Genomic DNA, 27,147 nt, shown 5'->3' with positions numbered 1-27,147 from the left:
AGGTATTTTACCTAGGTCTGTTGGGTTTTTCCGGAGGCAATCCACTTCAGGAGTGTTAGGAAAGATGCGATCGCCACGAAGCGGTCGCTTGAGAAGCACATGTATGTACGTGCCTGCTATTATTATTGTTTGTCGGGTGTCAAATGGGCGAAACCACTTGGCTTGTAACGGGCACTCGAAACGCGTCCGAGGACCATCATCACCTCGAGGATCCGCCTATCTGGCATACGAAACGGAGGCCTGCTGGAAAGCAATCTTCGTGTCTTTCATCGAACCTACAAGCAAGGCGTTGTCTTCTTTTTGCACCTCTGTGCTGCTTCCATCATGGAGCTCCATTCTCTTCTAGTCCTCGGGCCGATTCAGCGAGGCAGAGCCGTCCCCGTTGCTGCTCGCATACGCGCTGTCCTCCCGCGAGATGAAGGTTTCGCGAAGGAAGGAGAGGAACCGATCGACGTCTTCAACGGTGCTCATGGCTCCGAGACTAGCTCGTACCACACTATTTTGGAGAAGTGTCAGCGGCCCAGAGAGAAGGCAACAGAGGGAAAGGGGGTTAATTGATGTTTGTTTACCCAGTGGGCAATTCGTTGATGATACCGATGCCGTTAGGGCCTACGATTCCGCTATCATTAGCCTCAAAGCACTGGGTAGTTAGGGAGGCGGGAACACATATACAAAAGGTAAAAGGAATGAAACTTACCACATTGATGTCCAGCGGATCGCGCACGATGTAGATGCCAGGGCTCATAGCCGAGGGCCGTAAACAGGCCTCCGGGGCAGCAGATCCCTGGATTTGTTAATTATCAAGTCAGTTGAGCCAACGCATAAACCCCCCCCCCGGTTCATGTCAAAAGTTCAACCAACCACCCAGACAGAGTTCACTGGGCGCTCCTCGCTTACCTCCCGACCGGACATAGATCTCCATGTCGTTTGCCAGCCTCTCCACCCTGTCGTACGGCTCGTAGCCCCCGTCCGGCCGCAAGACGTTGAATGCCACGGTAGAGCCCTGCCGCGTGGCGTTTCCGTATTCCGACACGGACCCTTCCTCGTAGATGACGCACACGGGCTGGCCGTCCGCGTACCTCAGCGCCCGCATGCCCCGGTACATCCGCTCGGCCAGGGCGGTCGTGTAGGCCGAGATGTTGTCCATGGACCCGGACCCGGACCCGTACAGCTCGCCGTGGACGTCCATGGCCTCCCCGAGCGCCAGGATGCTGTGGAACGGCAGCGTCCCGTCCTCCAGGCCCTCGTGCAGCGCTCCGCCGTGCTGTCTTCCCTCCCCGGCTGCGGGCTCCCCCGCGGCCGCGGCGACGCCCAGACCCTTGGAGAGGTGCCACGCCCCGCCGATGGCGCTGACCATGGACACGGTGCCGCCGCCAAAGTACTTCCTCAGCGCGAGGACGTGGCCCGACTCCTTGCGGACGACCAGGCCGCCCAGGTCGGGGAAGCCAAAGACCTTGTAGAAGGAGAGGCAGACAAAGTCGGGCGCCGCCTCCGGGTCCGCGAACAGCTCGGCCAGCCCGCTCGTCATGGCCAGCGCGGCCGCGTCCACTAGGGTGTACGTGTCCCTCCAAGCGGCGGAGGCGGAGGCGGCGGCGCGGCCCCTCCTCCTTCCGTTCTCCCGCACCCTCCTCACCCACCGGGTAACCGGCAACCTCCTCCCCGTCAGGTTCGACTGCGCCGGCCACGCCATTAGACCCGGCGCCATCCCCGGATAGCCCGGAACGACCGGTCCGGAGCCGGGCCGGATCGCGACCACCCTTCCGTCCAGCCAGGCCTCCACCTCGTCGTCCCCGCCGACGAAGCAGTAGTGGCCCCCGGCGGCCAGCTCGCGCACGCCGACGAGACTGGTGTGCGCCTCGCGGTGGTAGCCGTACCAGAACCCACTACCACCACCACCGCCACCACCACCGCCAGCAGCAGCAGCAGCAGTAGCAAAAGCGCCAGGAGTGGTGGGGGAGAGGACCTTCTCGCCCAGGTCGCGGAAGGCGTCGGCGACGAGCTTGATGGCGGCGGTGGCGTTGGCGGTGAAGACGAGGTCGAAGCGGGCCGGGTCGGCGCCGAGGAAGGCGAGGGCGCGGGCGCGGATGGCGTCGACGGCGGCGCCGGAGCGGGCGGCCGGGCGGTTGGCCGAGTGCGGGTTGCCGTACAGGTTGCGCGAGAGGAGGGCGGTGGTGCGGCGGAGGGTGGACAGGGCCGGGACGGTGGCACCGCCGTGGTCGAGGTATGTCCCTGTTTCGAGAGCTAACGTTGGTTTCTCGGTTCGTGTATGCGATAGAGGAGAAGGGAAGAGACAAAGAGGGAAGGAAGGGGGGGGGGGGTAGAGTGGATGACGGTGGTAGCAGGGAATGTTGAGTGAGTGCAAGGGGGGAAAAGGGGAGGGAAGGGAACTGGAGGAATCAAAAAGCGGACGAACCTTGGTTCATATGGGGATATTCTTCCTGGCGGATGAGCTCGACAGGTTTGGGGTAAGGGGAGGGGATCTTGGCGTTGCTGTCATAGCTGTTCTTTCTTTGGTGGTGGTGGTTACTGCTGCTGCTGCTGCTGCTGCTATGGTTGTTGTTGTTCTTGCTGTTGCTGTTGCCACTGCTGTTTCTGTTGAACGACTCACCGTCGGTCATGACCGCGGGAGAACTGCGAGGTACGTCTGGATCGGGTTCGGGTGATGGGCACTTGGCCCTGAGACCCTGACCGAGACGGCGGCGGATGGAAACCAGTGATTTACGGCGCCACGAGGCGTCCTGCGTCACTTGTTTCACGTCTCCGTTAGAAGCCGAAGCGCGGCGTCTCTGATGCCCTCCAGAGAGGTGAGCGAATATGTCAGATCTAGCCATGTCGGGGCGGGGACAGTGAGGACGGTGTCTTCCCTTCTCATGCGTGAGATATGTGTCTGAGACAGAGAACATAGGGTTCTTATACACGAGCTCGTATCCACACGCCCTCTCTTTGATTTGGCGGATGGAAGCGAGATGTCTACCGTCTCCGTGTGCCGTCCATGTCACAACCCGTGAGCATGAGTCGGTAGGGTTACGTCCAAAATCAATAATCCAGCCGCCTGTAGGGAACTTTGTACCGAGGTGCGACTGAGATGCGACTGAGATGCGACTGAGATGCGACTGAGATGGGTAGTCTCGGTCAGCGGTGATCGTTGGGATGTGAACTGGGCATCGCTATCGGCCAGTCAATGATGGGAGACTGTCCCCCAAGGCCCCCAAGATGAGAGGCGAGCCAGCTGAATTGCTGATCTGCCCCATGGCAAACGTAGTTACATGGCATTCTGCGCAGCGCGGAATGCTTGCGAGGCTTGTCTGCACATGGGAGCAGCAGGTGATCGCTTGTGACTTGGGGAGGCGTCGACGACACGGCATTCATATCTGTGGAACGCTGACACACTCTCGGGACCGGACCAGTTTCCGAGCACCGGTGCTAGCACTCGACCATCAACACTGAGCCGAATCTCTCGGTCATGAAGTCCCCTCTTTCCCACTCGATATCGTGAGGACGAGAATGATTGGGAGTTGGGACCCCTGGCCTCGAGCCGCCAGGACAGCCAGGTTGCCAACTAATCCATATTCTCGTCCAATCCCGCCCGGCCTGGGTAAGTCCACCACCCTACGACGTCGGGAAGAGATGGATGCCTGGACGGCCGCATGGGCGTAGCCGAGATATGCGCCGCGGGCATCGCCGCGCAGTCCAAGGCTCGATAGCGAGATTCTAGCGAGGCCGAAACTGTCAGGTCGTGTAAGCCAGCCATGCACCTGTGTCGCCATGGCGCTCACTTGAGGGCTGCCACCTACATAAGCTGACGGCCTAATGTCTCGCAGAAGAGCGGCGCAGACAGCGGTCACACTCAGCTGAGACATTGTCTTTGAGTTTCTCCGCCAAACAAAACAACGCATCGGTCCGTGAGCCAAGAAGGAAGATCAATAATGCAGGTGCATAGTTCCTTTGCCCTTCGACACCCGTTGATATCAAGGAAGTTGAGTACTGGGGGCTTTCGCCCGTGAAGGAACAGGCGATTGGTGGATTCGGCTAGTGTAGCCCTATGGGAATTGATACCCGCAGCCGGATGTCGATCCTGCCCCGTCCAATGCAGTTTGTCTTGTTCCCGTCAGACAAGCTTTCCCCGACTTGTATTTTTTTCCCCTTTTATTTCTCTCTCTCATCTCTCTCTTTCCTTTTTTTTATTTCTCTGGGGTGTGAAGCGTTTGGAGGGTTGCACATCTCTTATGCATTTATGCATGTGGTTTCGTTCAGTAGCTCGGAGGAGAACGGCAGGCCAAGGCGGAAGAGGTAGCATCGAGGTGGCGGTTGCAGCCAAAGTCCGAGCTGGCTGTAGGGTGTTTTGAGGCGCCGTAGCAGTCCATCCGGCATGACGCTGGCCGATCGGGCCTGGGCCATTTCCCGGCGCCGTCTTTGTAGGTCCTTCAACGATGGGACGCCTGGAAGGGTTCCATCGCAGGTCATATATAGCGCAAACGAGAGCGAGCGTCAAGGATAACTAAGCCGATGTTCTGGTAACGTTATACGACCCCGGCTCGCGGGCCGTCTTACGTTACCCTCCGCGCGAAGCGAATTGACGTCCTATTCGCCCGGCATGGCCTGTCAGTCTGCAGGATTTGAGTTCCCGAGCCCATAGGTACCAGAGTCGGAGCGTGACGGCGACGTAAAGTCCGCCCTTGCTCGGATGCTGGGCGGTGACAAGATACTCCAATAATTCGGGGCCCCGGGCACTGTCGATCTTTCTTTTCTTTCTTCTCCCTCTTTCCTTTCATTCGTTATTCGTTCTTTCTTTCAAAAAGTGCCGACTTGATGGACGCTCCGTTAACTGTTCTGGGCGAACCCAGAGGTGAGACATGGACATTGTGGCGCCCTCACGGGACAACCTCTTTGGCGGAAGCTAGCAATTGATTTAGTGTGGTGTGCTGAGTAGTACGGATTAACTTGGCCTGATCGGCGCGAGAAGTTTGCTGCCACGCTTTGCGTCCCTTGATCATCAAACTTGCGTGAATAGCGTTGGGGAAAGAACCTTGGAGGTCGGAAATCGCGGAGCTAAAATAATGTGACTAAACATTCGTTGCCCGAGTGTCATGGAGCTTCGAGTGGACCTCCCTTAGGATGTATCGTATTCAAGTTCCCTACACAGGGACATTAGTACGGATTACTTGCAGTGTGTGTACGAGTTCCATGCGGTGGTGTAGTGTATGTACTTTGTAAGCAGTCGCCCAAGGTGGAAAGTCCAAGTGATCGCCGCCCAGGATCTCTCTTGGCGCGTGAAATGCAGGGGTTAAGTTAAGACCAGGCACGGAAGGGGCCACGGCGCCAACCGCACCCTGAGCTCGAACCCAGATTGGTAAGCGGGGATAAGTTGTCAAGGCGGTCTATCCGTACCGATCCCTGCTTGAGCTCCTCTGCCAACTGGCCTCGTGTCTCCACTTCCTTCAACGAACCGCCTGCAGGGCAATACGGGAACGACCGAACATCCCACGAACGTATCCGCGAGCAATATCCTGCTTCATATCGAGTAAAGCAGGAGAGAGGCCAACGAGAGTTGTAGTGATGATTCTTCATGACTGCTACACTGGTTCGGTGAGGGATTGATTGGCGAGCACGGCGCTGCTGATCCCCCATACTGCGACCTTGGCAGACATCAATTGCCGTCACATCACATCCTGTTTCGTCGACTGGAACAACTCACTTCCGCAATTCATGCCAACGAGAAGCAAAAAACGATCTATATTGCGCTACGCTCTTTCGTTCCTATTCCGCGCTGAACGCACCTAATTTCAATCTTGCCCCAGCCCACGTTAAGCTGCGAAACTAACGCCTCGGGTATCCATTAGAATGCAGTGTACAAGACGAGGCAAAGCCCTTATTACACTATGACAGAAGTAACGAGTCCCAGTCGCCGATCTCTTCTGCATTAGCTACGAAGCAACCGCCTTCTCGTAGCGTAATGTGATCGCCGCTCTCCAGAGCGGTAGCCGTGAACCTCCAACGCCACCGCCCTGGCGCCCTCGTTGCCGGCGATGGCGGTCCGCTTACGTCGCGGCCTGATGTCGGCGTTACCGAACTAGAGGAGGACCGCGACAGCGGCGCCGAGCACCACGGCGCCTGCGACGCTCGCCCGCAGCCCGGGAGCGCCAGCCGTCGCGATATCGCTCGTCTCGGTCGGCGGAGCACCTGCTCCCTCCGTGCTGCTGGGTCCCGAGGTAATACTTGGAGACGCGGCGGTGGTCGGCGACGGGCTGCTGCCACCGGCGTTATCATCATCATCATCACCGTCGTTGTCGTTACCATCATTGTCGTTGTCGTCGTTATCGTCGTTGTCGTCATTGTCATCGTCATCGCCGGGCAGGTCGGCGCCGCCGTCGACCCTCTCAAAGTTGGCGCAGGTAATGCGCGTCTTATTCGGGAAGTGAAACACGATGCTGCGGTTGCCGAAGAAGGCGCCGATGCCCTCGACCGTCGACGCGTACAGGTCCACGTATGACGTCTCGAACGTGGTCTTGTTTGCCGGGATCTTGCCGTGCTTGCCGCTCAAGTCGCCAACCTGGCACGTCGCCGGCGCATCCGCGTTGCACGGTGTGTCCTCGCCGCGGATGTAGGGGTCCAGGTGGGCGAGCGTCTCTGTGCAGTTGCCGTCCTCGGGAACGGGCGCTACGTGGAGATGGTAGGCTAGGGGAAAAGGGCGGAATGTCAGAAGGTACGAGCAACATCTCTCAACAGCGTTGGGGGGGGGGGGGCGGGCTTGGAAAACATACGGAATGGGCCGCCCGTCTTGGGCAGGTTGCTGAGCCTCACGGTGAACTTGACGCCCTTGCCGTCGCTGTTGGCCTCGGCCGTGATCTCGCCCTGGATGTTGCCGCCGTCGGGGTAGGCGGGCTTGAAGAAGGCCGAGTCGGGCAGAGTCGCCTTGTACACGACGCCAACGGGGTTGTTGGTCACCTCAGCGGCATCTCCCAGTTCCTGTTGCCAATATTTATGTCAGTGCCCGTACTTGGACCTCGAAATATTGGGAGGCTGTCGGGTGCCACATACGCCAGTCTCCTGGGCCAAAATCTGGGTGGTGACCGCAGCCAGCAGCACCGAGAGGTGAGTGGAAACGCGCATTGTGCTGTAATATGGAGTGTTTGTAAATTAATAAAGAACCAGCTGGAGATACTAGGAGGAGGCACAATGCTCCGGAACCAATTTTCGATTAGTTGGCGACAGAGGGTGGAGGAGAGGTGGCGGCTGGCCGGAGCTGGGTGAGGGCGTCCTCTTTATAGCCTGGTCCTGTGTGGACTCAATGGCGCCAAAAATAAGGTTCGGTCGAGGATGCAGGTGTCTGTAGCGCACATGTACAGTACATACACCTGAATGTACATACGTCCGTACAAGAACACAAAGGGCACAAAGGGCAGTAGGAAGCTAGAGGTACATACATACATCATGCCGAGAGGCGTGTGACGCCCGGCCTGCAGAGCCAAGCTTTTCGCTAACTCGTTGGTTGTGGCAGGAGCACTGAGTCAAAGGTCGCAGGATTTGAGCCGGCCATGATGGGATTTTGGGGGCCGCAGTTCGCTTTGAAGTTGCGGGCAAGTACGGATTAATCCCCATTTAATCCGTAGTTGATCAAGGACACGATTTGTTCAGAAAGTGCCGTGCCTATAGCGACACTGCTCACGCAACACTCGGTGCCGGCCTCACAGGTATCGTACTAGTCACGGTACCTACGTGATCTGCCAGCAGGCTGGTGGTATCAACAAAGCCCGATTGATGACGGGGATGCAGGGAAGCGCGCCCCAACCTGAATGCAGGCCGTCCCTGCGTGACCCGCTTCCGTGCCTGCAGGGTAGTTGCCGCCCATACCCCAAACTCGTTCCAGATTACCCTTAATTGCCGAGCTTCCTCGCCCACGAGCCGACCAACCATGGGTGCACAAGAGTTTCCTGCAAATAGCACATCCAACCATTGGTCGCTTGGGCGGCCAACTTTGCAGCTCCACGCCACAACGGTGTGGTGGTCATCGACGCTGCCACAATTGGCCGTCATATTTTTTTTTTGTATGTACATACTATGCACTACCAGTAAAATAGGCTCCACACAGATCCGGCTTGGAGGCTCAAGAATAAGACGAGAAAAGGACAATAAAAAACCCAAGACGTTCCTTCTCGGCTTTGTCGAACCCGGGAGCGCTTGCTGATAACTAGCGCGGAGGGGCTGTACAGAACACTTCCCTCTATGGGTGGCCATCCCATCTCGGATCGGCGGAGTCAGGTTGGCCTGGGAGGCACAGCCGACATTGTTTTAGAAACGGCCGTGGTTGGTTGGCCAGCTGGTCAAGCAAGCAGCCAACGGCGGCTACACTACGCTCTTTGAACACCGCAATTCGTACCCTTGTATGTACAGTATGTACTGTACATACGGATCCGTACACCCTCCAGGTACAATACAATGCAAGAGAGATCCCACGTATGTGATCCGTACAAGGACTGCGGAGTACGGATCGCTATAACTAATCCGTACATACACTCCATACCTGAGGTATTTCACCAGGGTGCCCGCCAGGTATCTATCGACAAACCGTAGGCGTAAACAGGTTTCGCCTTTCGCGCTTGGTCGACTGATACGTCACCTAGAGCATACAATTTCAAATGCAACTGCCGATGCTACCTGCTACCTTTGCTGAAGGGAGTCAAATGGTAGGTTATGACATGCCGCCAAACTTGGTCTGACGTGTGCCAATCCTTCCCTCGGAAGGCAAATGTCGGTTGCTGGAGCAGCCGCGACACAGTATGCTGACGTTGCTGTTGGTGAAAATCGTTCCCTTTTGGGAAGCGGAAATGGTGGCGTCCTCTCACGAAGTCGTTGTTCCCAACGTAGAGATTGGGGTCCAGGTCTTCAACACGTAACAAACCTGAGGACCCGCTGGGATACGGTTGGCGATCGAGCACTGGGAAGGCGATGGCTGCGGACCAACAGCATGCAGGGCAGTTACTGTACATCATGCCAACCACCAACAGCCAACGATCACAACAGAAGCAGTTAGCGGATGCGGCAGGCGGTGAAGTCAGGTTCCCAGGATCTGCCTGCGTTGCAGAGGCTAAGTTGGTCTCCGCCATTCTCCAAAATCCTTCGACTCGTCTTCTTGCCTCGGGGCAGCAAAAAAAAAATGGTTGCTTTGGTAAGACTGCTGAATGCTAAATGCCCGCGTCCCACAGGAGAGGTGAGCGTGGCTGGTCCCGGCAATGCATATTGTCCCTAGATCTTTGCCGCTCCAATATATTCCATCCATGCTGGTAGGCGGTGCAGGGCTGAATGCGGAGTTGTGGAGTGTAATCCGTACCAATGCGAAAGCCATCCAGCGCCCCTCTGCAGATGCTCGCCCGTTTCAGGTCGAACTTCAGCAGCCCACACAAGGTCCTCTTGGCGTTTCGTTTCCGGCCGAGATTGACCCAACTGAATGGTTGACCTGAACTTACAACATGGCAAGCTGAGTGTACAAATGAGCGTCACAACTGTGAGCTGAAAAATACATGCTAACTTGACGCGTCACCGGCTGTGTAACCAGAGAATAGAGGTTGTGGTTGAAAACCAGGATGCGGTATTCGCAGCCTGACCCGGACGGCGGTTTTGACATCCCAGAGCCCAAGGCCAACCCAGCGGCTTACGGCACGTACATACATTCAGCGCTGTACACCATTTTACCTAGGGGTCTTCTGTCTCGGCTCGAGGCTGACCCTGCCAGATTGGATGATGATGACACAAATAGAAACCTGAGCTGGCTCCAACTTTGAAAAGCCGACAAGCAAAACGTGAAACGAACTGTCTGTGGCAGGTTGGCCGGCGAAGTTCGATGTTGGAATGACAAAAGCAAATCCGTACTGGACTGGAGGCAACCCACTGCCTTCATCGGTTGCTGCCTTGTTATTGAGGCACCAAGGGTGGGTCATTGGCCGGTAGTTCCTGGTCGGTGGAAGCCGCAGCCATGAGACTCCCAAGCACCAACCATCATCTACCGAGCGTGCGATAGGCCCATCCGTGACTGCTGAATGCCCGCGACCTTGTCGACTACCAACCTTCCGCATCTGTTGCACCGCTTTCTGAAACGATACTGCCCGTGTCGCTGAGCAGCGCACTTGCTGCCGCCGCCCAAGATGAAGCCCATCGTGAGCGCGATGCAAGCATGGTCTTGGTAGGTGACGTTGCTGCCGAGCTAGATCCCTTTGGGACAACGGGTTATGCTAATGCTTTGGCAGCTTTGTTATCTCGATATTTGCGATCGTTATTCTATCCGTCCTTGGCCTCCTTTTCCGGGGTAACCATCCCGAACTCGTCGGTGGCGAGGAGGATCCCGAAAACGGCCCGGAGGTTGCAGCGACCATCTTCACAGCCGTCATTATCTACGCTGTACGTTTGCGGACGTTTGGGCTTTGCGCTACCAATCTCATGGAGCATTTCGGCTACGTTTGAGTCGGTGGCTGACCGCGGTTGTTGTATCTAGGGATTCCTCGTCTTCTGCGGCTTCCAGGGCTTGTTGCACCTACGCGAGAACCGGAGGGGTGCGATCGCACTATAATGGGAATACCTTACGACTTTTTTTGCAATCATTTGGACACGGCGTTAAGGGCTTCTGCTTGAATGAGGGCTTGACTTCTCTACGCACTCCTCGAATGAGGCGAGATTACATCGGCTGTACTCACCAAACTAGGCGTTTCTGGGTGCTTAGTGATTTCAGCGACGCAAGACAACTACTTCCTCTTCACCTCTTTCCGAGAGCCCGGTCGGGTCGGATACTGTTTGCACCTCCATTCGGTGCAAAGCCGGGGAGAAGGAGCGCGCGTCCTGTCATCCGCACACTCAAGCTGTCATCCACACACTCAAGCCCCGCGCTTTTGGGCCACAGTGGCCTGGTCTCGTCGCTCTTGTCGACACTTGTTCCTGGCATATGCAGACAATGTGTGATCAGGCCACCCACTGTTTCATGGGCTGCAGTTGTGGTTCTCTGCAGGGAAGAGGGAATCTGCGGTATTCTGCTCAACTTCGGCATTGGATGTTCGATTGGGACAGGGTGACAAAATGGGGCGGTGCCTCGACTCTGGATTCTTGAGAGGCTGCCCTGAGGAGAAGAGAGGAAGGGAGCACAGCACCACAAATGCATGAGGAAGAACAACAACAGCTGGATAGGCGTATCCCTGCCAGACCTTTGTTTTGAAGAGTCGTCGTGCTATTGTTTAAGCTGCTGTTTTTCTTGCTTTTAATATCGCTTTGCGTTTCTCTTTGCCTCTCTCCCGGACAGAGTGTGATTTAGGACCACGATATCGAAGAGTCGTTCGACTGTTGAGGCAAGGTCTTGGCGGGCAGGTCAACCTCATTCAAGTTCCTTCCTGGAATGATTGCAGCTTCACGATGGCTCCAAATTACTTTACCTTCCCTTTGTTCAGAGCTCATGCGAGTCCTTTTCGTCAGGCAGCCTAGGCATCAGTGTGGGGCATCACACGAGCCAGGGAATAATACTATGGACTTCGCGTTCCATTCCCTGCTAGGGCAGCCATGTCGTTCCAGGCAGACAGCCAACTCGTGGGCGCTAATTCAACGCCAGGAAGCCACGGCTCAACGCTTGATCGCGTTGTAAACCCCATTGGGCTATGGATATGATCCCAGGCTTTTACGATACTCAAGCTGCTGGAATTGGGATTTGCCTGTCAATATGATCTCCGAGAGCCCTCCCGCGCTGCCCGTGTCCATTGCGGGCCTCGTCAAACATATCGCCCAGCACCCGGACACATCGATGATGGAGCTCCTAGAGCCGTATCGCAAGTTTGAGGCGCATCTCCGGCAGTTGTTTGCCCAGGATCCCGACAACAAGTTGGTGAAGGACCCCTATGTCAATATCCTACCTCTCTTCACCGACGACACCCCCAGCATCAAGATCAGGCAGGGCCCGCAATCTTGAGGCGGAGTCGAAGGAAGAAAGATCCAAGTATATCATGCCTCTTCCCCCTACGATTCGGCGCCCGAAGAGTTCCAGCGCAACTCCAACATCTTCTCCGAGTCGCCGCTCAGCGAACTGGACTGGTAATTTCCCTGTGCTCTTCCCAAAACTTGTCGGGAGCGACAGGACAGCTGACACCTCCTCCAGGAGCAACGTTGTTGCAGCAGGATCGTCGGTAGTGAACACTCCTCTTTCCATTCCGGAGGAGTACAGCCGCACCAAGCGTGGCCTGCGCGAGTTCGACCACGAGAAGTTCTGTCCCGCCTCCGACGTGGACCTGTTTGGACTCACCGAAGAGCAAGCTATCGAGAAGATCAAAGCCATCGAGGCAGCTGTCCGCCGATGCTGTCCTTACCGAGATTACCGTCGTGAGGACCAAGCAGGCCATCACCATCAGTAAGCGGTTATTTATCAGAGCTCTAAATATAGGACCTTATTGGGTCACATGTTCAACCAGGCAGCCAGTATCCGACTCGCCACATCCAGGTGACTGCTCCTCGCTTTGTTTGCTATGGCCGTTTTCCGGGGCCGTAGCTGACCGACTCTAGATCGTTCTTCGGCTCTACAAATCCATTTCAGAGATCCTGACCGGGTCGACATCGACTTCTCAGCGGCCGCTTACGATGGCAAGCAGGTCTACTGTACTCCGCGCGCCCTGCAGTCGTACATGACCCAGATCGACCATATCAATCTGTCTCGCCGCTCTCCGTCGTACGAGAACCGCCTCTCCAAGTACAGTCACAGGGGCTTTGAGGTGTACTTCCCGGAACTTGACCGCTCAAGGATCGATGCAACGGTGTTCGAGCGGAGTTTTCGAGGAACGGTCGGGCTTGCTAGGCTCCTGGTTCCCGAGCAGCTTCCTACTCAGGAGGTGAGAGACGCCTACCAGTCCGGACGCCGCCTGGAGAGAGACCGACCTCCCCTGAATCATCACCGCCGCCAGATTCCGGCCCTCCGAGGCGATATCAAACGGGGCCACGAGGACGAAGTAGCAGATTGGTTCACCGAAGAAGACATCTCCGATTATCGCACGTTCACTATGCCATACGGCCCTCGATTCAATGCTAAACGAATCGAGACACTCTGTTACACCAGGGACCTTTGTGAGCTTACTCGCTTCTTCTCTTCCTCTCTCCAGCTTCATACGTCTTCTGTGAGCTGACCAGGTCTTGTAGTACTCAATGCCGAGTGGAACCAGCACAATGGGAGAGAGGTGTATCTCCACCGTCACCCGGCTTTTGTACGATTAGCCAAAGTCGCTTGCTCGTGGTTTGCTATGTGCCGATCGTTCCCAGTTCGTTCGTGTTGAAGACGTGATTGACGACTGTTGTGGACATTGCCCCGTTCCCAAAACGGCGGAGGAGAAGGAAGTTGCGCAACAGGATGAGAAAGTGTTCGTCTCGGATAAAATCACGTTCATGAAGGACGACCCTGGAAGAGACGTAGGCTCCTCATTCCATACTCAAGCTTTGCACTTCCCTTTCTTAGCGCTTACCTCGAGAACAGCAAATCGTCGGGCCACGAGATCTGGAAATTGTCAAGATCCTACTGCACAAGAGTGCCGCCAACGAGGCTGAGTATGAAGAGAAGAAACTCCAGCGACGCAGGCAAGAAGATCCCAAGGATACCGATCGTGGCGAGACCGAGGGCAAAGTAACCGAAGGTGGCGACGAATCCGACGGCGAACCCGTAGACGGCTCTGATTCCGAGGCGGGGGGCAAAAGCATGGCGACCGGTTCATTTGTCAAGGTCAAGAGGGAGGAAGCCGCTCCGCTTGACGACGCCGCGGGCGATGATAACAAAGACGAGCCTGACTTTTATGACATCAATGTCACTGCCTGGGACACGCCCTGCTCGGCCCTTCACCTCGCCGTGGTGAATGGTCATATGCACGTGGTTCGAGCCCTGGTCCAGGTAGGTTTCCGACTAGAACCGACGCTTGTTTCGGTGGCCAGGACTGACGAGAGCCAATTAAGGAATACGGCGCCGACGTTCTCTTGCCGGTCAAATTTGACGAGAAGGACGCACTTCTCACCTTGGTGCTCGCCCTGGCCCTGCCTGTGGAAAAGGCGAAGGAGATGACAAGACTCTGGTCAGCCTCGGGGCCCCTTCAGCTCAAGCGGCCGTGACTGGCATCACCGCATTCCACCGGTACGCAGAGGCAAACGCGGAGTCGCTCCTTGACACTCTCTGGGAAACGGACCCCACCGGAACGAGGACGGCGATCAATCATCTCGGCTTTTCCAACGGGTGGTCCTGCGATAGCCCGCTGCAGGCTGCTGTCAGGAACGGGAACCTAGGTCTGGTCGTCAAATTACTTGATCAAGGTGCTGCCCCTCAGATCGATTTCGAGAAATGGTACGCAGTTATCATATGTTTTGGCCCCCGGAGTCCATCTCCCCCTCACACCCCCCCCCCCAAAAAAAAAAAAAAAAAACAAAAACATAACAAAAAAAAAACTTCGCCGCGGCTTGCGGTTTCAAAAGTTGCGCAAAGCTTGCCAGTGACAGAGATCACAGAGGTGGCCCCTCCTCTTCTCTCTCTATCCAAGCATGCAGTCATCTAACCTCATACCATTGTCCAGGCTGAAGTCGGCGAAGCAGTCAAGCACCATGACAAACCAGTTGCGCACTTTGCCGGACAAGGAAATGACGTTCAAGAGGATGGTAGAACAGCCTCTGATGCTCGCACTGAAGAGCTCTAGGCCTGACATGGCGATTGAACTCTTGGAGCGTGGAGCAGACCCCAACGTGATCCTGAAGGATATGCAGTATTACTTGAGCAAGGGCTTCGGAGGCCCAGGGGTCGACGGCCGGTGCCCCTTGGATCTCGTCGATCACTGCCTCCAGACTCTCCGCAAATACCAGAAAGAATCTGCCCGAGTATCAACTCGCCCGACCCTGCCTGAAGGAATAGACGCCTACCTCAACCAGTTTGAAGAGGGAACCTACCAGCACTGGGTTGTGTCGGGGGATATCGAGCGGCGCCGCAAGTTCCACGAGCAAAACCTCAAGGAGTACGAGAAGGAGCAAAGCCTACCCGATGTGCCCTCGGAATTGAGAGAAAAGAGGCTGCCGTTGCGGAAGCGATCGCGAAGCTGGAAAAGATCAAGGAAGTGCTGCTTGCCAGAGGAGCCAAGACGTTCTCGGAAATTTGCCCGAATTTCACACCTTCCACAGTCACTCCGAGCAACCAGCGATCCTCTGCCACTGTTGAGGATAAGCCGCTGAGCTACAACTTCACCTTTCTTTTTCACAATGTCCGCGACATGACGGAAGCAAGGCAGCGTGCCTATTTCAAATTGCAAGTTTCCCTCATCGTCCCAACCTCATCCCCTTCCCTCCTTTTCTCCCCCCGGAAAGAAAAGTCAACGTATTGCTGCTAACAAGGCAAAGGTTCACCGCTGCTATGAATGGCGATCTTGAAACCATCAAGGCCCTGACACTGGCTTCTTGGACTAGCGACGACGGTAAAGACGAAGCTCCGTCGCGCAAGCGCTCGATGCTGAAGATGAAGTTTCCGGCTTCTACTCGTTTCCCATTGATGATTTCAAGGTCGCCATTGAGGGAGGCTACGTAAAGCTGTTCGGCGAAATCATCCGCCGCACAGGGGCCGGATTACCCCTGGAGAGCATGGTGAAAAAATACAGGCGTGGAGCTACAGGTCAAACCTCGGTGATATCAGGGATCGACAGTTTACGGAAAGAAGAGGTGCGTCTCTGGTCACGCCACGGGCATGTGCATGTCCTTATTGCACGAACTAACCCACCAATCCGACATGCAGAAAAGATTGGGCTGAAGCTGGCCGGGGGGGCATCAGCAGTTCGGCCGGCACGCAGACTTCGCCCCTTCTCATCGCCGTGTTTGCTGGCCAGATTGAGACGGTTGAGTGGTTCCTCAGCGACACCCCCCAAAGGCACTATCTTGCCTTTGCCAACTCCAAAGGAGCCCGGGATGACGCAAGGCTGAAGCATCTTGCTCAGGCTCCGGGGGGATTCGAGGGTGCGATTTCTAGGTGGCTTAGCGACCAAAGTAAGAGCAATTCGGAATTCAGGCGACACCCGGACTCACAGCTGCTAATGAGACTACACAAAACAGCGAACTAGTCCTCCATGCCGCCATCTACGCCCTGCCGAGCAAACGGGCCAGTTGGTTGCTTACCTGGTGAGATACCAGCCGGCCCTTCTCCATGTCAGGGCAGCAAATGGCGTCGCACCTCTTCTGCTTGCCTCCCGCCTGGGCTGGTTGGATGCCGCGAGAATCCTCATCGAAGCTGGAGCAGATCAGCGGACCAAGGATCATGGGCGAAACAATCTGCTTCACGTGGCTCTCTCGTTTACGCCGAAAGAAAAGCAACTGAGACAAAATGCTTGACCTGTTCGACCGCGACGCACTCGTTCCGATGCTCAAGGAGCGCAACAGGCTGGAAGAGGGCGGTCAGACACCTCTCCACCAATACATCTGTAGCGTCGTTTCCTCGTCCGGCGACGCTGTGAAGGACGTGATTCGTATTATCAAGACTATTATCGACATATCGCCCCGGGATGCCAGACAGGCCTTCAGAATGCTGAGCGGTACTTACTGGAGACACACCTCTGCACATATTGTTGTTGAAGGGGGCGGACCCTGCCATCATCCGTGCCGTCGTCGACTTCGACCCCAGCTTGCTGTGGATCGAACACGCGGTCGGCCGCACACCCGCCGAAGTCGCCCACGATTGCTACCTTGCCGATTTCGTGAAGAAGTCCAAAAATTGGACATGCGAAGGACCCGGCAAGCCGGTGACGTGGCTGGCGACGGCGTCGCCCTTCGAACTCATCAAACCGAAGGTCTGCGACGAGCCCAGGGAACACGAGACGGCAACGAACGTCGCCAAGAACTGGCGCTTCTGCGCCGAGGTCCTGGCGCGCAACGGCCAGCCCAGGCGCACGCTGGTCGGCCTCGGCTCGGCCAACCTGGTCGCCAAGCGGCTCGGCCGGAGACACGTCCATGACCGTTACAACTTCCGGTTCGTGGAGAAGGAGCAGGATGAGGCGGTCGCCTCGGAGCCGGCCGAGTCCAAGGATGATGCTAGCGATGGCAGCGACCGCGGTGCGGCGCCAAGCACAGAGGAGGCCACCAGGCCCGCCGGACTCGCCACGGAGGAGAAGACCGGGCGCCGCCGCCGCCGGCGGACGGACGAGATAACCCAGAGGTACGACAGCAGGCATCACGCCTGGTTGCGCCCCGAGGGAGAGAAGGAGGAGAAGGAGAAGGGGAACGATGACGGCAGGGAGAGCGACAGCAGCGCATGCGACAAGACTGCCGATGACGAGCAAGAGGGATGACTTGTTCCAGGTCTGTAGCGAGTGTGGCAGCCGGCATTAATTACCCCCTTGCTCCCTCTGCTCTCTCTGTATCTGCTACAGCACGGCAGGGTGTGCTGCAATCGGGATAACCACAGCGGCGTGAGCGCTGTGGCAGGCACTGCTGGAACTCTCAGCTCTCTAAATACATACATGTTGAACCCTGGTCCGTCATCCCTGGTGGTGGGTCGGCCAAGTCTGGCCTCCGAGTGCCTTAGTCATCGGGGGCCGCCGAAAAGTTCCTCCAAGATTCAAAGAGCAATCATCGTTCAGACTTCCACCGCCTACCTCTAGGCTAATAAGCAGATAATATCCCCAAACGCTTTGGCTGTAATCAATAACAACCCTTTCATCATCACCCTGGTCCACATTCCTCCAGCTATTATCAAACTGCTATTGGATTATTATTTAACGCCGGTTGTGATGTCGTCGAGGGTCGTGATGGAGAACAAAGGTTTGGTCTGTCGGGCAAAAAACATTGAATATTCCACCGGCAGAAAACGCCGCCCATTACCCGTCCCGTTTCTGCGCGGGTTCTCCCGAACTCTGTTAGCAACCGGTGGATGCATTCGACTTTGTTTGAATCGTTTGGGGGGGTTAAATAAATGCGTGCCAGTGTCGCAAGCATAGCGAATTCGCCAATCTTCCTTGCCGACGGCACTCTTGAGTGACATAAACATCACCCCCCGCGCCGGGCGGGCGTACTGTGCGGATCCAACGTGGAGAGACCGCCAGCAGGTAAACGAGTTCTCATATATCACAATTTATTTCGTCCTTAGCCTATCTTTTGACTTCGGCCAAACGACATGCCAGGTTACGTTGATTACCTACGTACCTACTCGAGGCAAACGAGCTCAAAGTTGTCCTGTCCCCATTTCTTGATGCTGTTGGCTTTAGTTGAGGTTTGAGTGGCTGAGGAGTTATTGCTTTATGCGGTACCTAATATCGGTATGAAAACACCTACGCAGAGGGCAGGTACCTAGGGTAGGGCTGCCGCCGTGTGGGGAGCACCAAGTACCTCCCTAGTTATTGCTTCGTATCTAGGTAGTTTAAGGTAGCTGCCCATTGCAGACCCCTGGGGCTTCTACGGAGTAATTGCAATACATCCGGCGAGTGTTGGGTGGTTTACCGGTCAGAAATCATACGAGAATCATTTATTTCGTTGGGAGAGAATATAAAAAAAGAAGCGTGGGGATTAGGGGGTTTCTCGTCACGACTTACCCGAAAAAGGCAGGATAAGTTGTTGTTGTTGTCCTTTTTTTTTCTGCTGCTCTGCGGAGGAGCGTCGTCGGCCCGGATCAGCCTGCTGCTCGCGCGTTTGCATGCGTCTGTGTGTGCGCGTGTGGGTGGTTCCCGAGTGTCGCCGAACGGACAACAGCCGAACCCGGGAAGCAGAGCTCGTGGTGCATGCGAGACAACCCCTCCTCCGTGCCGCGGGCCACCGTCTTCCCCTGCAAGCGGGCAAGCAGGCAGCGTCCCATCCAAAGTCCCGAGAGCTGCGATGGCAAGACGCGATGTAACAGCCGAGGTCGTTCACCGGTGAATGCGGGAATTCAAGTCAAAAGAGGCTCTTTCGCCTGTTTGCGTGTCGCCTGTTTAGGGCTCGACACGAACGAAGCACCGACATGCCCGAGAATAATGAGTCCCTGGTAGAAGTAGAGAGGTGAAGTTGGTAATGTGGCATGGATCATCAAGGTAGGTAGAGAGTAAGGTTGTTCCTAGCATAACGGCATTCGAACCCTCGCATTGCAAAGTATCTGCGGACAAAGCAGGCACGGAGTAGGAAGCGCAGCTGGTGCTTACTGGAGGTGCTTTCAGGCAGCCAGAGAAGGAAAGCTCGGCGAGATCCCCGGACCTGTTGGCAAAGTTTGGTAATATAGGCTGCGAGGCAACAACTACCTACCTAGTCGTTCCTTACCCAGGAGCTCGTAATCGCCTACAGAACACCCGAAGTCAGGATGGTGGCTGTTTGGCGAATTTCAGCCGGCATGTTCTTAATCCTTTCGTTTCTGTGTCCTCCTCTATTTATTGGATCATGTTCAAAGACTCGCTTCCTTCTCACACTGATCCTCTTCGAAGTTCCCCAGGCAGTCCTTCTTGCCTTGGCTTCCCGACTGGCTTCCGAGCTTTCGAGGTGATGAATTGCTGAGTAGACTTGACCAACGACCAAATGGAACTTGGAAACATCCCCGGTAACTCTCCATATTAGGTACTTAGAAGTATAGAGTTGAGTCAACGGTCGTTCCCCGTGGGCCGAGTTAAGTTAGGCATTAGGCAACCTTAGACGGAAAAGCACTGCGCAGGTCCCTGCCTGCCTTCGATACAGGGACCTTAATATGGCGTGCTACATCTCCGGGCCCAGCTCGCCAATCGACTAAGGGCCACCATTCCCAGGCCAGACGGGCCGATGGCCACCACGGATGCCACTGTTATTGCCAAAATCCTGTCCCTGCGCAGAACGACCTCTTTAACGAGGACGACATATACACGTAGATACGAGAATATGACAGTATGAGGCAACAAGGTATTATATAATGGTAATCTGGCTAAACGGAGATCAAACCTGCAGAAGAGGAGCAGTCTCTTGCGTTCGGCCCACGGATGGGCTTTGAGGGCTATGTAGGTAACTACCTACTAGGTAGGCATGTACTTATATACACGCTCCACTACCGTGCAGCACAATACGACTTGCTTCAAAAGGGGGGGCCCCAAGTTAGGACAGAGAACACAGGAGATATTGTCGTGACGCCCTTGTTAGTTGTCGTTTCCTCGCAAAGACTTCGAACTCTTGGACGCGAGCCGGGTGCAAGGCCGTCAGACCCGCCAGCAATGGCGCCGAGCTGTGTAGCTCAGGGAACCAGGGCAACGTTGCTGCGCATGTTCATCACTCGGTTTATTGACGTTATCACGAACGGTGGTGAATAATACCTGGGAGCGAGGGACAGAAGGGTGGGGTGAGGGGGGTTAGGTTATTAAACGCCAAGACTCTGCGGCAACAACGCGCTAGCAATTGATCCGGAGACACCATCCATGTCCAGGAGGTGCATGCATGAGCGACTGAGCGATAAAATGGCTTGTTACTAGTAGGTTGCCTTTGTTGGAGGCCGCGGTAATAGTGCCCAACTTCGGTCATTTTCTTTCGAGGCTGTCTGATCTTGTAATCATGGAAGAACGAAAGGATGTGACGAGGAATCCCGGAGGTAATTTATCTCCGACACGACTACGGAGTATTCGAGACGCATCAAACAATCAAGGGCTTGATTTGTGGTTTCGCATCATTCCCCAATGCAGAGCGAGCCAGCAACCAGAGGCATAGACAATGCTTTTTTGGTTTTTTTTTTTTTGCTCTGGTCAAGGGTTTCCCGATAGTATGTACATGGATTTCCTGAAAGTATTGTCGGAATTGCGGTGATGTTTTGCCGTTAGTCTTCTCATATCTCTCGCATCAATATTCCAATTCATCCTCAATTGACGGAGATGCATGCAAGATGGGGCCCATATGGTGGGGGTTAGCTGCATGCCAGGGTTAGGGGTCCGGACCGTTGCCCCTCAGGCCATGTCGTCATTCACTTTACCCCTGCCTACTTGGCGAGTTCCCGGCCCTTGATTCCGAACAAGTGGGTGAGGGCTCCGGCTATTACTGCAACACAGCCAGTATATTCCCTACAGTAGTCCGTACGTGCACAAGCAAGTACGCAGTGGGCACCATTGGTGCAGAACATGATGAGCCCTATTTTTTGATCATCAGGTTCGGTCGGCAACATAGTCACCAACCCCGAGAGCCAATGTAAATCGGGAGCCCCAGGCGCAAAAAAGCCTCTCAAGCTTGATCGAATGCGCGTCCTGGACAAGAAAGAAGTGTCTGCGAACTGCATTCCTGCCCGAGTTTGGCGTGCTGCGCCTGCCGTTTGATCGCCCAAGCTTCGACATGGTCAAAAGTGGCGTACATCACTAACTACCCTACGGATTACACTAGCGGGTGAGGTTTCGGTCAACCCGGCATCCAAGGGCAGATCTAGTCTCATGCGCTAGTCGTTTCTGGTTCGTCCCATGTCCGGCTGTTCTACTTCTAGAAGCTATCGAACATATCTACCCTGGAAAATATCCGATACAAGCTCAACATTTTGTGGACGTTTGCATATACACATGCATGTCCTCGCTTTCCCATTGTATCGGGCCTCTTGGTGCCCGGCTGGGAACCTCTATAACTAGACTAACCGCCAAGCGGGTGAGAAGAAGCTAGACGATGCATCCACTGTTATTTTCCTGAGGGTTTCCTGAGCTTTCAGGCCTCCCATTGTCAGCAGCGTGTCCAACTCGAGCAAGGGAAGGAAGTTGCCCACACAGCCGTTGCAAGTTGGATGGCCCCACCCTCCGGAAGCATAATGGCGTGGGCCGGCAGCGCACCTAAGGGGGGTTTCAACGTTCATTCCAGCCGGCATTTTACCAACTGTTGGCTGTGTTGAGAGATATCCGACTCTCCAGTACCACTGGGCCACCCTGCATCCCAAATAGCCAATATCGAAGCTGCATGGCGACGCGTTGTAGTGCATGCTGGAGGAATGGGCAAGAGAAATGAAGGGGTCAGGTGCTGGAGCGAGGACGAAGAAACGAGCCAATGCCGTGATTTCATCTCTCTCAATGCGACTCGATCACTTCTTCGTCCAGTCTTCAAAGCCGCGCCGCCACTCGCACGCCCCAAGCTCGAGTCCATGCAAGGTACCCGGCACTAGTGGTCTCAGAGCAAACCTGGTTTGCCCAGCAGGCCCCCTGTTGCTGACAACCATGCTTTCGTGCACCTACTGCGTAGTACACAATCCGCACACCTCAATACCCTAGCGTATGTATGTACTGTACTGTACTGCGCGGAATACGCTAGGGCCCGGCGGCCTCCCCTCCGTTCCATGCTAAACCAAATGTTGGCCACCTTCTGGAAGCCTTCGTTGGTTGGCTTCAACATTAGTGTTGTACTCCGTTTGCGTGCATACACTCTCAGTTAGCGCGGCTAATAACGCCGATTACTACAGAGCAGTGGATCACTCCCCTCGGCCCAACAAGTGCCCGTTCCGTTCCCGATTGAACTCGCGAGGTCTTGCAGGTTTACGAGCGACTTCTGGTCGCTAGCGGACAAGACGACAGACGCCCTGTGGGCGCAGGACCAAGAAGTTACGCACCGCTGAGTGTGCTGCTACCGCGGAGCTTGGGTGCGATCAACTGCAACGGTATCAGAGTTCCGGGGAGCTCGGAGAATATCAGAGTAATCCGTAAGCTGGTCGCGCCGAATGGCCGCGCTTGCCCTGAAAGAGAGCACGAGCCAGGGTAAAAAAGGGCTGAAATGGCGAAGCTCCAGCGAAACCATCCAATCATCCAACCCTCCTTGGTATTGAAGTTCTGCTGCGCAAGATAACGTTAGCCATTCGTGCTGCATCTCCGACAGATATCTTGCCAGCCCTGGGCAGCTCGACGGAAATGCTGGCGCCTGTCCTCCGAACTGGTGGGCACTGCTGCGAGATTACAATCGGCCATGGCCGGTTGTTGATGTTGCACTTATCCAACTCTGCGATGCGGGCTCATTTGGGACCGGTCCGCGATGCGCTCGGACCCTGGGAAGACATTCCAGGCTTCCTGATCGCCTTCCATGCCCGCCCGCTTTTCAGATTCCAAGATCAGATCTCCCTTTAACGGAGGCCGTTCCCGGCCGGATACCACCCTTCTGCGCATAACTCACTGCCAACCCTGGACAGCGAATGCGACCCTTACCCTTCAGGGCGACGACTACTGTTGTGCCCCCCCCCCCCCCCCCAGCGGACGACCACGCTAGAAGCGCGCGACGCAAAGAAGCTTCGCCGAGAGGGGGGTGGGCAGCAAGGGGACGGCGCCGTGCCCCGGAACACTGGCTGGCATTTTCTGCGCGTTTGGTCGGTGCCGAGGTCAAGCCGATCGAGGGATGGTTTATGGATGGTTGACGGAAGAACGGGGATTGCCATCGGCGCAGGTAACGTGCAGTCCAATCCTATCCCTGCAGGCATGCAAGGGTGAACGGCCGGGAGCACATGCCTAAGATGTTGCCCTGATTGCCAGATCGGTTAATCGTAAGACCAGCCAGGGTCCCCCAGGGTGGGAAGCTGTGAAGATGATCCTGACATCTATCCGGTGAGCCAAATGCTGGAAAACGGTGTTTCAGCCTTTGGCAATGATCAAAGGATGAATTAACCCCATGCCCCTGGGCGGCCAACAGCCGTTTTTCCATGTTAACCTTCCGAGGCCTGGTCTCGTGTGGAAAGACTGGATGCGCAAGCCGGATGAGGTTGGGTTTCCGTATTTTTTTTTTTTATTCTTCAGGCGACCGTGTTCCTGCCTGGGTATGATTTCGGGCTTTGCGCTAGTTTGTCCTCCTGCCTGAGGTGCACCCATACCTTCCATGTCCGGCTTGTGCACTCATTGTTCCCACCGGCGCTGCTCCTGCCTCTAATAAAGAGACGACCCGGGAATCAAACAACCCTTCAAGTTCCCCTGTCGTTGCCCAACCTCGCCACCCCTCCCTCTCTCCGGTTCGCATCGAAGACCATCATCATTCTCCACCATTTGCTCCTACCCTGGGCGGCCGGCCAACAACGACGATTGTCACAACGACAATAATCCTCCGAGACAGAACAGTCTCGCATGCGACCGGCATCCGAGTACGGCCTCTGACGCTATCGGAGGCCACCTCTTTCCCCCAACCGGATTGCCGCCCAAATCGGCAGCGGGCAGCTTGCGATCTTCCAGCAACCCAAGTTGATCAAGCTTCTTGAGAGAAGCACGCCCCAGAAACTCAGAAAAAAGAAGGACAGAAACAACGACACCCTCCAATAGGAAAAGAAACAAAGGTCTGCAACAAGGAAAAAAAGCAAGACGCCGAATTGACTCGACCCTGCTACTTCCCCTGGAGCATCACCACTGTCCTGGCCCGGCTGCAGTCAAGAGTCTCGTGGAGTTTTGAGGTCCATCCCTCGTGCGTGGACAAGTCAGTCGTTTCCAACGCATCAAAGTCTGGGTTGGGAGTCTTTTGTGGTCGACGCTGCTGTCGTCACGCCGTTCGTTACCAACGTTGCACCGCCCGTCCTCCGGATTCGCGTTGCTTCCTGCAGGCGAGAAGGGCTGAGACTCTGAGAGCTGAATGGCCAGAATCCCTGGTACTCATTCCACAGTTCGGCAATAGTGGTGAACACACACCCCTCCTCCCTTTTCCTATAGTTCAACATCGTCGATTCACAGCGCTTGCTCTGCTGGCCGGGAACTGCTCCTTCAAGGCACACAGCCACGTCTCGGCGTACCAAGTTGATCCATAACGGAGTCGGCCTTTGCTGACGCCTCCTCTGAGACTTGGCTGCGGTCGAACTTGTGTGCCACCATCGAAGCACCCCGCGCTTGCCACTGAGCGGAATAGTCAGTGACTATCAGCCGAGAGCTTGCGCCGTGGTGCTTCATCATCCACAAACGATAAATCATCCTGCGAGCACCGAAGGGTGCAACCCGTCAGTTGTCGTAGATTCCCGCTTCCTAGAGCCCCAATCTCTAGCCACGCTCGCACCTGAAGCAAACTTCAAGGTCGAATCAACTGGAACGTTGCACGGAGGCTTTCAAAAACAGCACTTGCTGGAGGCCCCCTGTCCTTGGCACCCACGACCGACCTCTCCCTCCGGTTCCGAGGGTTATGGGAGTGTGAGCTGAGCGCGCAACGCGGCTAGCAGACTCGCTTTCGCCCTACGGATCCCGTTGCGCTCAAACCTCTCCGGCCAATTGTCCCGCTGCAGGAACCTCTCAGCACAACATTGCGCTCGCCCTTCGGCGTTTGGCCAACAGTTGGGCACCTCCTGTTCAGATCTCCGCGGAGCCCAGACGAGCACTGAGAGGCACCGCGTATACGCTCTATCGTTCCGCAGTTGCGTGTTTCGGTGTCTTATATCGATGCGTCTGACCTCGGCGCCGCCGCGCTCCTTGGTTTATATCTAACCCACAGTTTTTGTGGGCTTTTCTCGTGCGAAGTCACCAACAACCCGACGGGACTTAGGCCGTGCTGCCAGAGATTGGTCCTTAACCTCTAGCGTTTCGTGTTTGTCGGCAACGGAGCTTAGTGACTGCGTCAACAGACTCAGGACTGGGCAGGGGCAGCTCACGCTCTTCGTGCTGACGAGGCCGACGCACAAGCATCCCTAATTCCGCCCGATCTTGACCGTCGGGTTGAGAATCGAGATTACGAACCAATATCTACCGTACGGCATCGGACGTCCCATAGCAACATCCCCGCGGGGTGGCTGTTGCTCGGCGGCCCTCAGAATCTACCTCAGATTCCAGGACACCAAGAAACTCCGCGATCCCGCCCGTCGGTCGTGTAGCAAACGGAGCCCATGACAGACGTCATGTCATACCAATACCCCCCGCCGCCTCAAAACGGCGAGATGGACATGTCAGCACCAGGCTATTTGCCCACATATTCCATGCCAGCGCCTGCGTCAGCGATCGACCCGGATGCGAGTCTTTCGTCCAGGGAGCGTTCTGATTTGAGCCGGCCGATTTCGACATCAGGGATTGGGCCATCACCGGCACATCCGCAGCAGCAAGGTTCCACTGGGACAGATCCCTCCGGTGAGAGGAGGAGAAACAAGTTGGGCTACCATCGAACTTCTGTTGCCTGTGGTAAGGATCAGCATGGCTCCCGTATCCCCCCGTCTTTGAAACTCACATGGCGTTTATAGGCCATTGTCGTCGGCGAAAGATCAGGTGTGTCCCGTCGCAAAACGACGTGCAGGGGCGCTGCATAAACTGCATCCGCCTGAAGAAGGAATGCAGCTTCTATCCCGTAGATCAACAACCGCCTGTGGAAACAAGGCAAAAGTCGGGGTCACGATCGTCCGTGGGTCCAAAGGCTCCATCTGCTTCATCTTCCCCGGCCATGCAGCCAGGGATCCCGGCTGAAGTTCACGGCCAACAGCCGTATCCTCAGCTGGCCATGCCGTCCCTCCAGAATATGGCCCCAGCGCTGAAACCGTCTGGGAGCGACAGCCATGGCCCTGATCCAAAGGGTGAGCCCCGACACTTCCTCTTCCAGGGTCTTCTTTTGCAAATGTCAAGGCTGCTGACACTCTGCAGCGTCGAGCACCCGCAGGTATGAATATGGGCAACCCGGGATGTCTCAATGGATGCCGACGGACGTAAGTCCCAGTTCATCCAAGCCGGGGGACATGAATGCGACTTGGAGGTCGTACCCGGGGGATTCTCCTATCACGGCCGCATTTTCTTATGTACCACAGGGCCCCCCCCAATCGGCCACCTGGTCGGCACCTGTCGGCTCTGACACGTCCTCGCGGGATGATGTTGCCTGGTCGACATATCCTGCACCACCCCCGCGGTCCATGTCTTTTGGCGCCGAGAGCATGAGTGGCCACCAGCAATACCCGTCAATATCGCAGATTAGCAACCATTCAGCCCGAGCGTACGACCGCAAGTCGAGTTTGGTGTCAGCAGACATGTACCCGCCGCCGATCGCGACCACCATCCCGGGGATTGAGACGGTACCAGGTACCTCCATGGACCATGCTGCTTCACTTTCAGCAGGAGCGGTTCCTCCATCCACCTATGCTCCATGGCAGCAGTCGTACACGTACTCGAAGCCTGCTGAAGGCTATGGCGGATGGTATGGGGACGCAGGTGACCAGGGCTCGTCGACACACGGACATCCCTCCTCGAACGTGTACTATGGGCGGTAGCCATGCCATGATCGGTCCAACGCGATCACCTCATAACGCAACGATTCAGTGATCATCTGTCATCAGCGGACTCGCGC

At 55.9% G+C, this 27,147-nt stretch overlaps 5 protein-coding genes across 5 annotated transcripts; 3 read left to right on the top strand and 2 right to left on the bottom strand.

Moving 5' to 3' along the window:
• Window positions 1–60: 60 nt before the first annotated feature.
• Window positions 61–2,480, bottom strand: MYCTH_2075738 (uncharacterized protein). The gene is made up of 5 exons (XM_003659203.1): window positions 2,414–2,480; window positions 898–2,229; window positions 698–784; window positions 570–609; window positions 61–496 (listed from the first exon to the last, which is right to left on the bottom strand). Exons 1-5 carry the CDS (start codon window positions 2,421–2,423, stop codon window positions 343–345), a joined length of 1,623 nt encoding a protein of 540 aa, XP_003659251.1. The 5' UTR covers window positions 2,424–2,480; the 3' UTR covers window positions 61–342.
• A 3,228-nt stretch (window positions 2,481–5,708) lies between these two features.
• On the bottom strand, window positions 5,709–7,607 carry MYCTH_2296038 (uncharacterized protein). The gene is made up of 4 exons (XM_003659202.1): window positions 7,425–7,607; window positions 7,039–7,114; window positions 6,762–6,966; window positions 5,709–6,675 (listed from the first exon to the last, which is right to left on the bottom strand). The coding sequence occupies exons 2-4, from the start codon at window positions 7,108–7,110 to the stop codon at window positions 6,071–6,073; spliced, it is 882 nt and encodes a 293-aa protein (XP_003659250.1). The 5' UTR covers window positions 7,111–7,114; window positions 7,425–7,607; the 3' UTR covers window positions 5,709–6,070.
• Window positions 7,608–10,000: 2,393 nt separating this feature from the next.
• Window positions 10,001–11,655, top strand: MYCTH_2313617 (uncharacterized protein). Its single transcript, XM_003659201.1, has 3 exons — window positions 10,001–10,177; window positions 10,242–10,392; window positions 10,487–11,655. The coding sequence occupies exons 1-3, from the start codon at window positions 10,140–10,142 to the stop codon at window positions 10,559–10,561; spliced, it is 264 nt and encodes an 87-aa protein (XP_003659249.1). The 5' UTR covers window positions 10,001–10,139; the 3' UTR covers window positions 10,562–11,655.
• Window positions 11,656–11,692: 37 nt separating this feature from the next.
• On the top strand, window positions 11,693–17,303 carry MYCTH_2106779 (uncharacterized protein; the record flags this gene model as incomplete). Its single annotated transcript, XM_003659200.1, has 16 exons — window positions 11,693–11,869; window positions 11,960–12,060; window positions 12,125–12,373; window positions 12,557–13,080; window positions 13,153–13,217; window positions 13,273–13,419; window positions 13,466–13,891; window positions 13,954–14,102; window positions 14,195–14,335; window positions 14,562–15,092; window positions 15,453–15,612; window positions 15,662–15,687; window positions 15,761–16,008; window positions 16,083–16,140; window positions 16,173–16,299; window positions 16,593–17,303. 16 exons carry the CDS (start codon window positions 11,693–11,695, stop codon window positions 17,301–17,303), a joined length of 3,840 nt encoding a protein of 1,279 aa, XP_003659248.1.
• A 7,835-nt stretch (window positions 17,304–25,138) lies between these two features.
• On the top strand, window positions 25,139–27,093 carry MYCTH_2296022 (uncharacterized protein). The gene is made up of 3 exons (XM_003659199.1): window positions 25,139–26,000; window positions 26,060–26,386; window positions 26,454–27,093. Exons 1-3 carry the CDS (start codon window positions 25,724–25,726, stop codon window positions 27,068–27,070), a joined length of 1,221 nt encoding a protein of 406 aa, XP_003659247.1. The 5' UTR covers window positions 25,139–25,723; the 3' UTR covers window positions 27,071–27,093.
• Window positions 27,094–27,147: the final 54 nt, after the last annotated feature.

The sequence above is a fragment of the Thermothelomyces thermophilus genome, chromosome 1 (assembly GCF_000226095.1).
Source record: "Thermothelomyces thermophilus ATCC 42464 chromosome 1, complete sequence".
NCBI classification, from domain to species: domain Eukaryota; kingdom Fungi; phylum Ascomycota; class Sordariomycetes; order Sordariales; family Chaetomiaceae; genus Thermothelomyces; species Thermothelomyces thermophilus.
The sequence above is the reverse complement of the archived record's forward strand: the minus strand, read 5'-3'. Positions and strand labels throughout refer to the sequence as shown.